Source organism: Trematomus bernacchii, unplaced genomic scaffold (assembly GCF_902827165.1).
Source record: "Trematomus bernacchii unplaced genomic scaffold, fTreBer1.1, whole genome shotgun sequence".
Taxonomy (NCBI): Eukaryota; Metazoa; Chordata; class Actinopteri; order Perciformes; family Nototheniidae; genus Trematomus; species Trematomus bernacchii.
In genome coordinates, this window is record NW_022987547.1 from 7038583 (window position 1) to 7050438 (window position 11856).

An 11856-nucleotide genomic window follows, 5' to 3' on the forward strand; every position below is an offset into this window, starting at 1 on the left:
CTGTTCATTTCTTAGAAAATAATCAAAACCAACAGCTGCATTTGTAACTTTTACAAAGTTTATTTAAAAAACACATTTTCCTTAAAAATACCAACATCTTTAATGCTGATGTTGACTCAATGGTACAACTGGATGTTTGGGCGGGATGCTCAAACACTGTTTGTTGTCAATTCTGTGTCACTCAGACATTATTGTTAAAAAAGAGATTAACTGCTCCTCTCCCACATCCCCATGTGGGTCCTCCCCAGTTCCTGGCACCTCAAGCTCCTACCCCACAACCCCATGTGGGTCCTCCCCAGTTCCTGGTGCCTCAAGCTCCTCCCCCACATCCCCTTGTTGGTCTCCCCCAGTACCAGGTGCCTCAAGCGTCCACCCTACATCCCCTTGTGGGTCCTCCCCAGTTACAGGTGCCCCAAGAGTATCCCCCACGTCCCCTTGTGGGTCTCCCCCAATACCAGGTGCCCGACGCTCCAGTCGAGCGAGGGGCTGACTGGACTGGAGGGGCACTTGGAGCATCAGTCCAGCGGGGGGCCGACTGGACATGGGGGGCACTTGGAGCATCAGTTGATATGCACTGTGTGTACATATCTGGGTTTGGGGTAGAACATTATCTTCACAATCTGTGTCATATTCACCACTACAGCTTGAGGGACAAGTTATATATGAGCTTTGTTGCCTCTGTAAAGCGTCCTGCCTAGCAAGAAGCTGCATGACCATATTGCGGATTTCTTTAATGTTATGTTCTTGGGTGGATGGGGGAGGGTAAGAAGCTCCATAGTGCTGCAGATATGAGGGTGCATATCTGTTCCGTACTCCCCGCCAAAGTCCCTCTTCATCCTGCTTCTCTCTCGGGTCCATATCCAATGCCTAAGCACTCCGGCTCAAAGGACCATGTAAAAACTAGGCTGTCATTTTAGGGAGGGTTGCCTGAAGTGCCTCTGCATTGGCATACCAGTCAAAGTATGAGGACCCACGATGAGAGCAGTTTAACCATTTATTTGCTTCACATGCAGTTGACAGTTGATGTAGCTGATGGTGGTGATGATGATGATGGTGGTGATGATGATGAAGGTGATGATGATTTCAAGGCTAGGATATAAACACAATTGGAAATCAGGAAGAGCTACAATACTCTGTAACAAACAATTCAAATATTGCTTTCGCCAGATAAGCCTAAACAAGCTATCAATAAACCTAATCACCAATGAACGTAAACACAACTTACTCAAATAATGCATCGATATTCAGCTTGTGAAGAGAGCACACGGGGATCAGCTTGATGCTACAGACACGGGAGAGACTGAGCAGGGCTGATTACAGGCCTTAAATGGGATCAGGTGTGGTCTGGTAGGTGGAAGCTAAGCCCCGCCTCCCACCAGACCAAGAAAGGCAGGGGAGTTTATAACACTGTTAATAAATGTAGCATTTTAAAAAACACATTTTTAACTACAGCTGTAAGCCAGCAAACATCTGAACTAACACAGCACACTTTTTGCTAAAGCAGAGGACATCTAAAGCACAAACATAAAATGGCAATATGAAAATATTTGATGTGATTCTATCAAAGATGTGTGTTTGTGTTTGTGTTTTGTGCATAATGTTGTCTCTTTCCAACCTACTGTCAGTGTAATGTCCCCTAAGACTATGGTCATACCCTGGTTAAGGAAAGCCAATATTTGTTTTGTAATTATGTACAATGTAGCACTTATGCAGTTCTGCTGATTTTAATAACATTATGCCTATCTTACTGTGATAAATGTCATGTTCAGTGTGCATCAACTGCAAAAAAATCTCGAAGGAAATTCTCTTGAGTTACAGTGAGTTTCTAATCTTGACTACTGCGATATGCCTTTTTTATTACATGTATTATTTATTCAGAATTTTGCTTGCAGGAATTCACGAAGTTTGACAGATACCACAGAGCGTTAAAACTAAACTGTAAATGAAAGAGAAATTCTGTTTATGCTTTAATTTTTTCAGAGAGCTTCATGAACTTTGCCTGTTTTATTGGGGTTTCGTGAGTCTAAACAATCCTGAAGTGATTTAACTTTAATACCTCAAGATGAATTGAACAATCAACCTCATCCACTAAACTGCCCCTATCATAAACTCTAATATCTTTCTTTTTTTACCCTTCTGCCATGATTATGTATACTTGTGAAGAAGCCGCATTTGCTTCTTTATGGAAAAAGCCAAAGAAAGTTTACAAGAAAAACATGAGTCTTATTCAGTGTATTAAGTGTGTACATTGTGTTTTAGAAGTACAATCCATTGGATTATATGTTTTAAAATGGCTACTTGAAATGCCCTTCCAAGTTGATGGGGCAGCTAAATTCTCGGTTGACTGTTCATAAATGGACATGGGGGGGCTTATGCATGTTATAATGTTGAGACATTCTTCCAAAGGGAAATCTTACTTTGTGTTTTTACTTGTCTTAAATGTGTGAAACTATGCATGCAAGAAACAACTGACATTTGTAGCAGATTAAATAAAGATTTTTATTGGAACTTTTCTGTCTTAAATACAAATTATTGTGAGGACACGTATCTGTCCAGACAGACACATTATATTTTGTGTCTATCTTTCTGGTGAACATTTCTAAGGTAAGGTTTGAACCACAGACAATTCTCAGTGTTGATTGTATGACAGGTATCCATTCGTTTCTATGGACAATCAATATTGGACAAGTTAAATGAATAAAGTGTGGGACCATGTGGGTTTAATTCCAACACAGTATGCATATGGCTTGAAATCAGCAACATTAGACACATTCCTTTTAAGAGATTGGATGTTGCAAAAGCCAAAATGAAAAAGCTTAATCAAACTTTCATGGTTTATCAAAATTAATAATTTCTAGAAAAGATGCAAAACATCTCTGACATTTACAAAAATGTATTAAACAGCAATCTGACAAGTGTTCTTAATGATCTAAACACAGAGTCCTTTCTATAATGACTCATTGTGTTAAAGGACACCTATCATGCTATATTTAAATGATATATTGTAGGGCCATACCTATATAAGGTATATTTATACGTTTCTGTTTTCAAAATACCAAACAGATCATGCATTTTAGCCATGCCTCATTTCACTCTATTTGCTGTTCTCCAGCACTGTTTTTGCACAGGGCTGATTCTGTGAGCTGCAGCTGACCACGCCCCCCTGCAGGAGAGGGGAGCCGTGCTCTGATCAAGTCAGAAGAGGGGGAGAAAAATAATTCTCCGTCCTCCGTGTTTTATTATATTATTATAGGCCTATAGAGTCGTTATTCATTTGTTTTAAAGCTCAATAAATAACAAAGAAGACCTTTGACCGGCACTTTTCTAATTTTGTCCGGAAGATTTAAACTTTAACGGACATCTTGACCGGCGAAAGAAAACCTAACTGAAACTCTGCCGCACGGTCCCCTCGTTCCTTGGAAGAGGCGGAGAGGTGGGTGTTTGTCATCTGCTGGTGGACTAACCGGAGAGAATTACAGTGCTTGCCTCGACGGGGAGGGATTGCATTGAATTACAGCAGCGGGAGCAAACGCTTGCCTCGGGGAGGGAGAAAAAAAAGCCACAGCGGAGAATAAACAGAAGGGTAACCATAGCAACCATGCGCGGGAAGTCTTCTTCACTGCTTTTGTGGCAGACTACAGCGCCACTTACAGGCCTGGCATATGTACTACAGCGTCTCCAGCGCTTTCGAGCGGCAATGGCCGGCCGTGGCCCAACCCCACATTCCCCTGATAGGTGGAGAGTTGGCCCAATAGCCGTAGTGCCACTTTCCTGACGTCAGGACAGTGTTCAAATCTGGATCAGTTTTTATCAGATCCGTTGCAGCCCCTTTTTTAGAGATTTGAGTATGTAGGAAAAGAGAGAGGGTTGTGTTTTCTGACACTTGGTGAGTTCCCTGGAACACCGGGGACACATATTCATGTATAAAAGACGTACAAAAGTGCATTTTGCATGATAGGTCCCCTTTAAGTTAACAGTAACAGGACACAGTAGTAGACCATCTTCACCTTCTCATTAAATCCAAATACATTTTCAAAGGATACAACTATAACTGCTTGCAGGCAATTTTGTTGTTTAAGGTTATTTTTCTTCATAGATTAGTCTCTTTAGGTAAACGTTATATAATAAGTAGCTCTTATCATAAATGCCAAGCGCATTATCATTTTTTAAACATTATTAATAATGGATACTAGTCGATGTGATGATAATAATGTATTGCTTTGGATAAAAGCGTCACTAAAATGTAATGTAATGTATTATTATAATGTGTTTTCTTCTTGGTATTTATTTCCAGTGTGAGCGTATTACATTGACAATAAACAGGTTATATTCGTTTCATGGAAGCTCTGTAATCAGATTACTGTGCACTTCCTGCCCACAGTGACGGCGGCTCTCATTGGTCATCTTTTGTCATGTTGCTATGGTAAACCTGTAAATAAAGCCAGCAGCTGCACACAGATACATGTAACGGTTTTACAGCCGGGACTGTCCTGATGGAGAAACACCTGCTGTACCTGCTGACCGACTGTCACCCCACTCCTCCGCCGCCACAACACTACCGTTAGAACCGGGGGACGGTAAAAGCCGTTACCAGGTAGCTTACACAGTATTAGCCGTTGGTCACAGTAAGCTTTATTAACCTAGCAGCTACCTTCTTGTATGCTAGCATGTTGCGAAACTAACTCATGGAAACTTGCTGATAAATATTGCATACTGCGACAGAGTAACTTAACATTAGCTAGTAGGCTACACTAGTGGTGAAACCATATGCATAGAAAGCAGTAGCTGTTTGCTGTTAATTCTTATTATGTTGGTAATACATACGGTAATGCAGGTGATAATGTGTGACATTATTGTAGCTAGATAGCCCTGCTTGTTGTACCATAACGTTAATGATATATAGTTTAACTGTATCAAAGTAGGTTATTTATTTAGAGTAACTAGCTTTTATTATTCAACCTTTCAGTGTTAATTGCATCCCTCTGCTCTGAGGTTTAACTGGTAATGTACTTTCAAATGTATTCTTACATTTATTTTTTATCATTCAATTCATAGCTAGTGACAATATTAATTTAGTTTTCTTTAAACCTTTTTATCTATTTTTTTAAATTCAACATAACCATACACTCTCCGACAAAGGACCTCAAATAAACAAGATAAATACAAAGAAAAGGAGGGCGAAAACTGTAGACCCTGATGCTGGATTAAAAAAGTATTGTGTCTGGCATCTAATAATATATGAGGGTGCCACATGTGTCTAATATCATACCCATTATTGGTCAACAGCAAAAAATGATATTGTTCAAAATATAAGTCAATCACAATTTAGCACAAGTCACCTGAAAGGGATTCTAAACATTGTCCTTTTTTATGACTAATCTTGATCATTTGATCTGTCTTTGTCAGACGCAGACAATGAGTTTCTCCTAATGTTCGTTCCACCGTGGGCTTCGGACGGCGTCTCTTTAAACTAACCAGGAGTCTGTGAGCAGCATGGCTTGGTTCACAATTCCTGTTGAGAACCTGCTGTGCAGGTGTCTCTGCATCTTCATCACCGTCTGGTTGACTCTTCTAATTGTCTTCATAATGGTGCCGGCCGTCCTTGGAATATCTTTTGGTATCCGCAGACTCTACATGAGGACCCTTCTCAAGATCTTTGAGGTGAGTTTGGTCTCTGTGTAATGCACCATGTTTTTAGAACGATACATAATCAAAGTCATTTGTATTGATATGGTTTTGGACCAGGGGTTTGTTTATTTATTATACATTTAACACAAACAGTAAGGCAATTTGTGTTTGGTAGATGATTTCTATGTTGTAACAATGCTTTTTGGTAATAAATCTTATACTGTTGGAAAGCCTGTTTTCTTACCTTACCTGTTAAAAGTAACACATTTGTGAGGAACAGGCAGGCAGGCCATCCCATCCTCTCCACTCCTACTCTATCGGTGCAGCAATCAGCAAAGCGTTCTCTGCGTCTTCTCCACACTGTGACCCTACAATCCAACTGATGTAGGCAGATTCTGGACTCATCGCTGAACAAAATGTTCCTCCACATGTTGAGGTTCCAGTGCAAGTGGGCCTGAAGGTGAAGGGCAGGCTCCTGGCAGCCGTATGAGACCAGAGAGTGGCTGCTGTTTGGCATTGGCAGAGAATCTTTCATGGGCGCAACCCTCATACTTAGCTCTGCTGCTCATCCCACAAATGCTTGTTCCTCACAAATGTGGTACCATTGGAAAGGCAAGAAAACAGGCTTTCCAACGGTATAAGATGTATTGCCAAAAAGCATTGTTACAACAAAGAAATCATCTACAGTACCAAACACAAATTGCCTTACTTATGGTGTTAAGTTAACAACATGTCGGAACAAATATCCTGCCACTGAACTGCTACAGTGTAAATCTCATTGATTTCCCCAAATAATAAATCCATCCCCTGCTGAATGGGATCTGTTGGGTCTCCAGCTCAGGGGGGCTATTAGAGGTAGAGGCCATGATGCTGCCTCCTCTTCCTAGGGATTTGAGGACACATCGCACACTTTTAGCCATGGGACCACTATCTGAGGGTGCTGTGGAGACTGCAGGGAGCTTAGACCTCTGGGATGATTAGTATCTACTGCTGGAAGATTTTTGTGATGTGCTGCGGAGAACAAAAGGCATTTCTCCTCTCAAGTCCTGAGGGAGTTGTAAGAACTCCCCTTTTACACAAGAATTAGGGAAATAACTGAGGTTGCAACGAGACTGCTAACTGTTTTACTAATTTCCCAAAGGTTGTATTAGAACTGTTGAAGGCAGCTAGTTGCCATTTTACCAACATTGCTGTTTAGTTTGTTTTACTATTTTATTTTAGCTCTGGGTAACTCCTTTAGTGAAGTGGTATACATGGGTAATAGTATGGCAAGCTGGCTTTCTGTTTCTTTTGGACCTATCTACACCACCATATCAGTTATGTTTTTTTACAGGGCTTCTAAGCATTTATAATTATCTTTGCTTCATGCAGCAGCTCTGTAAATAGTTGATTGTGTAGGAGTGTTTGTATGTAATAATTGTGTATCGTTTGTTTTTTATGGGCTTTAACACATTTTTTTCCAAGAACACATCATAGATGATTCTTTGAATGTCCTCTCCCCAGGTTTATGTGTCACAGAGGCCAAAATTGTGACCTATTTTCCATGTCAGACGAAGCGGGATTCTGGAACACAATCATGTTTCTGAAATTTCTCTGTATTGTTTAGTCATCTGCAAGCTTCTCCGAAAAATATATTCTCTGAATCTGTCATCTTAAAAAATGTAACAATGTTATTTTCAGTTATAAAAAATATGTTTTTCTTATTAGTGGGCAACCTCACGAATGGAGATGGGAGCAAAAGAGAAGAACCAGCAACTCTATAAACCATGTAGTAATGGTAAACAAGTTATATTTGAATATTTCTCACTCGTATCACTTTGACTATTTCGTCAAATGCATGTCTTCTTTTTGTTCTCATTGTAGGAATCAGAGCCAAAAAACCACCAACGTCCTTGCAGCAGGATCTCCAGGAGCTCCGTAGTTCTGCCAGCTGTCCGCGCTCAGAGCCTCAGTTTGAGATGGCCGACATCTTCTTCTTCTGCCGGAGAGGTGTGGAGAGCATCCTGGACGACGAGGTGACGAAGCGCTTTTCTTCCCAGGAACTGGATAGCTGGAACTTGTTGACTCGCAGCAACTACAACTTCCGTCATATCAGTCTGAGACTCACGGTCATCTGGGGCCTCGGAGTGCTCGTCCGCTACGGAGTGCTGCTGCCTCTCAGGTCAGATCACAGCCAGGTGATGGGGTCGAGGGAGTAATAAAGTACATCCTCATCGTGCAAAAACTAGTTCAGTCTTAAGAAAAATATGTGTAAGATTGTACCCAATATCTTTTGCTTTTTAGATGTGAGGCTTCTATTGAGGTTTTCGAATTATCTGTAAATGTATGTTGCCATATTTCTGATCTCATCACCCTATATATATATATATATATATATATATATATATATATATATCCTTTATTTAACTAGGTAAAGATGATATATACTTTATTTGACTGCAGTGAAGTTTAACATAACAATCTGATCTGCTTTCTTCTGCAGGGTTACTCTGGCAGTCACTGGCATCGGTCTCCTTGTAGTTCTGACTACTTTGCTGGGCTTTTTACCAAATAGAGAGTAAGTTTCCCTCAATTCTCAGTAACAATTCAAAGTCCCTTTAACAAGGATAGAAACTAAAGCTACATGATACATATATTAGAACCAAGTTATAACCTTGAAGAGTGCACCCTAAGGGGACTGGAGTAATTGTTGTTATGCTGCATGTGTTTAGGTTAAGGTTCTCCCTGAGTGAGAAGATTCATCTGATGTGTCACCGCATCTGTGTGAGAGCTCTCACAGCAATCATCACTTATCATAACAGGTACAGTATGTTCGATATTATGAAACAAAACCAGTTCAGACAGAGATGGAATTAGAACATTATGATCATCCGAACTGTAATATTCACAGGTTTTTATATCATATTTCAGAGAGAACAAACCGAAGAATGGAGGGATCTGTGTGTCCAATCACACAACACCCATTGATGTCATCATCTTGGCTAATGACGGCTGCTACTCTATGGTAGAAAAGTGTGTGTGTTTCTGTGAGTGAGGGAATGTGTGTGTTTTCAGAGTAAATGATTATGACCAATTAGAGATAAGTAGAGCTGTTGTTTTTTAGATGAACTTGTGCTGAACTGGTCTCTCAGGTCGGCCAGGTGCATGGAGGGCTGATGGGAATGATCCAACGAGCCATGGTGAAGTCCTCTCCTCACATCTGGTTTGAACGCTCAGAAGTCAAAGACCGACATCTAGTGGCCAAGAGGTAACAGTGCATCTTCTCAGTGTTAGAATCACAATCAGAAACAGGTTCATTACCAGGTAGGTTAACACATACGAGGAATTTGACTTGTGTTGTGGTGCATACATAAAAGTAAAACAAAAATTAAAAACACAGATAGAATACTATTTGAAGAAATACATTACATTGAATATGATTGAAATCGTAGAAATAGAATTAGAATAAAATATGTGCAGTAATGACAAACAAAATAATTGTAAATATTGTGTGCATTAATGTAATGCATAGAGTCTATGATGTGGCTGAGGTACAGTGCGTTGCTCTTACATAATACAATTTGTTCACATGCTTCTTGTTGATACCAATTGAGTTGAGGCATTTAAGAATATAACCACATATATATATATATATATGTCATTATATATATAATATATATAATGACATTTCCAACTCAAGTGATATTTTAACTTGAAATGGATCATGGGGTATACATTTATACTGATTTGGGTTGCTATAAAAGCAGTGGTTAATATTGAATTTCATTTAACTGGAAGCCTAGAGGTTAATGGCGAGAGTCTTTAAAAACATATTGATATCTTCTGCTTTGCCATTTTAGGCTAAGTGATCATGTTGCCGACAAAACGAAACAACCTATCCTGATCTTCCCAGAGGGTATGATGATTTATATATATATATATGTATACATACGTGTAAAGCCCATAGCATTGTGTTGTTTTGTGTCAATAAAGTCTTCACGCTATCGCTATGTCTGCTGCAGGTACTTGCATCAACAACACATCAGTGATGATGTTCAAAAAGGGCAGCTTTGAAATTGCCTGCACGGTCTATCCAGTTGCTATAAAGGTAGGAACTTTTTTGGTCTTTTACCTCCTTTCTACACATTTTGCCATCCTATATAACTTTATTTTGGTCTTGCAGTATGATCCTCGGTTTGGGGATGCTTTCTGGAACAGCAGTAAGTTTGGCATGGTGTATTATCTGCTGAGGATGATGAGCAGCTGGGCCGTTGTCTGCAGCGTTTGGTACCTGCCGCCCATGAACAGAGAGGTGAAGCTCTTTGTCACAATAACAATATACAGGACTTTATCAAAAATGTACTGTATTTCATTTTGCACTCTCACTTGACTTTATCTGTACAGTTTACTTTTGCCTGCTAATTCCTGAATGCACCATAAAGCCCTTTGCACCATTGTCTTTCTTTATTTTAGGTTGCTTGTCTCTTTGTAATTATATTGCATTGTTGGAGGAGCCTGGGCCAACAGCTAGGCTTTAGATATTGTGCAGATGACAATGAAGACTTTGAACGATTAAACTTCAGTGATAGATCTTTCCGATGATCTATTGTTTATTCCATTGACTGGAATACTTTACCCTCCTTTCTTTAGCCTGTCGATTTGTATTTTCCTGTGCAGGAAGGGGAGGATGCGGTGCAGTTTGCAAACAGAGTGAAAGCTGCCATAGCTGCACAAGGAGGATTAGTGGATCTCATTTGGTGAGTCAATAGCTAAGTTTCCATCCAAATGTAGTGAAAATAATAAATACAAAAATACCAAAAGAAATGCAGTTTTTTGCATGTTAGCATTCATGACCGTTGCATTTATGTCCATTCTTTTTTCACTTAGTTAATTGAGATGAGCAGTATGTTAAGCTAATGCTTTGTCGCATTTTGATTCTATCTCTTCAAACAGTTTCTAAAATTAGCCAAGCCTAACAAAAAATTGGGAATATTTTTTTATTGAAAATTGAAAATACGCAAAAACAGGTGGCTGGAAAACGCACCTGAAGTCATGATGTAGATCAGGAAAAAAGTGTAGTAGTTTTTGGAAAGAGAGGTTTCCAATTGTATTAAACACAGTTGCTGATTACCAAAACGGATTGTATTTAGTTTTTGGCTTTAACAGAAACGTTTGAGTATTAATTAACTGAGTTGAGTCTGTGTGTGATTCTCCTTTTTCTTTCTTAACTGTGTCTTTTCAGGGATGGAGGGCTGAAACGAGCAAAAGTGAAAGATGCTTTTAAAGAAGAGCAGCAGAACCTTTACAGTAAAGTTCTTCTAGGTGAGCAGGACGAGGGGGACCTAGGTGACGACAAACATTTAGAGGATGAAAATCCAGAAGAGGATGAAAGAAATCAAGATCCAACAAAAGAACAATGAGGACACAGAGAATATAGGCCATTATAAATAAAGAGTCTTACATCTTATAACATGATGGTGGATGTGAATTATAAGAAGTAGAAATATCTATTAATATATGTCAGTACTGTGACTGTTACTTTTACCAGCCTGAAGGAAAATATTTTTAATTTTTCATATTTATGTGTAAAATGTATATGTATTTACGTTGTTTGTATGATTAAAGCTAGGAGAATAGTTACACTTACAGTACAGTACAGAAAGCTCAAACTTTGAAAGACATGCAAAAGCTTAAAGGTCAGTTTGTCTTTGCTTTAAAATGGATTGATCATAGACCAAAGTCCTATAGTGACCTTCATTGTACTGCAATGTGAGCTTGTTGTATATCTGATTAAAACACATTCTCATCTAAAAGAAAGTCTAAAAATGTTGAGTTTCTAGTACTACAGTCATTACATCACAGGCAGACAGGGGCCGTGCCAACATTCGTGAGTCACCTTGCTAATTGGCTCAAGGCTCTATAAGTGTCTTTGCCCTTAATCTTAAAAACAAGGGAGAGGTGAAAGTGAGACCAAACATGTTCAGGCCTGACACACCATGTAAACCATGCTCATTTACATATCAAATGTGTTTGTCTGTGGTTGTTAGAATAGTCTATGAAGGATTCAAGATTTAGATTGATGCAATGTGTTAATTTGCTCTCTTTACAACAGCAGGAGTCAGTGTTGTTAGACATAAACCATATCACATATTGTGGCATGAAAAATAAAGATACAGCTGTCTTGAATACATAGATCCCCCAAAACATCTAATCAAACTCATGGGAATGAGGGTGAGTTAAATGCAGGGG

General features: G+C 39.4%; 1 protein-coding gene and 1 long non-coding RNA gene across 2 annotated transcripts; one reads left to right on the forward strand and one right to left on the reverse strand.

Annotated features, from left to right (window-relative positions):
• Positions 1 to 44: 44 nt before the first annotated feature.
• LOC117476327 lies at positions 45 to 2502 on the reverse strand. Its single transcript, XR_004555267.1, has 2 exons — positions 1226 to 2502; positions 45 to 1089 (listed from the first exon to the last, which is right to left on the reverse strand). It is a non-coding gene; the product is annotated as an uncharacterized LOC117476327 (long non-coding RNA).
• A 1952-nt stretch (positions 2503 to 4454) lies between these two features.
• Positions 4455 to 11414, forward strand: LOC117476652 (glycerol-3-phosphate acyltransferase 4-like). The gene is made up of 13 exons (XM_034123333.1): positions 4455 to 4594; positions 5407 to 5661; positions 7336 to 7405; positions 7492 to 7789; positions 8111 to 8185; positions 8340 to 8429; positions 8539 to 8632; positions 8760 to 8875; positions 9468 to 9523; positions 9630 to 9715; positions 9791 to 9919; positions 10285 to 10364; positions 10850 to 11414. The coding sequence occupies exons 2-13, from the start codon at positions 5494 to 5496 to the stop codon at positions 11025 to 11027; spliced, it is 1440 nt and encodes a 479-aa protein (XP_033979224.1). The 5' UTR covers positions 4455 to 4594; positions 5407 to 5493; the 3' UTR covers positions 11028 to 11414.
• Positions 11415 to 11856: the final 442 nt, after the last annotated feature.

Excerpts from the sequence above, each read along its gene's own strand:
- LOC117476652 (XM_034123333.1), top strand. The coding sequence starts at position 5,494 with ATGGCTTGGTTCACAATTCCTGTTGAGAACCTGCTGTGCAGGTGTCTC. Across the intron at positions 8,186-8,339 it reads GGCTTTTTACCAAATAGAGA|GTTAAGGTTCTCCCTGAGTG; the intron begins GTAAGTTTCCCT and ends GCATGTGTTTAG. Across the intron at positions 9,920-10,284 it reads TGCCGCCCATGAACAGAGAG|GAAGGGGAGGATGCGGTGCA; the intron begins GTGAAGCTCTTT and ends TTTCCTGTGCAG.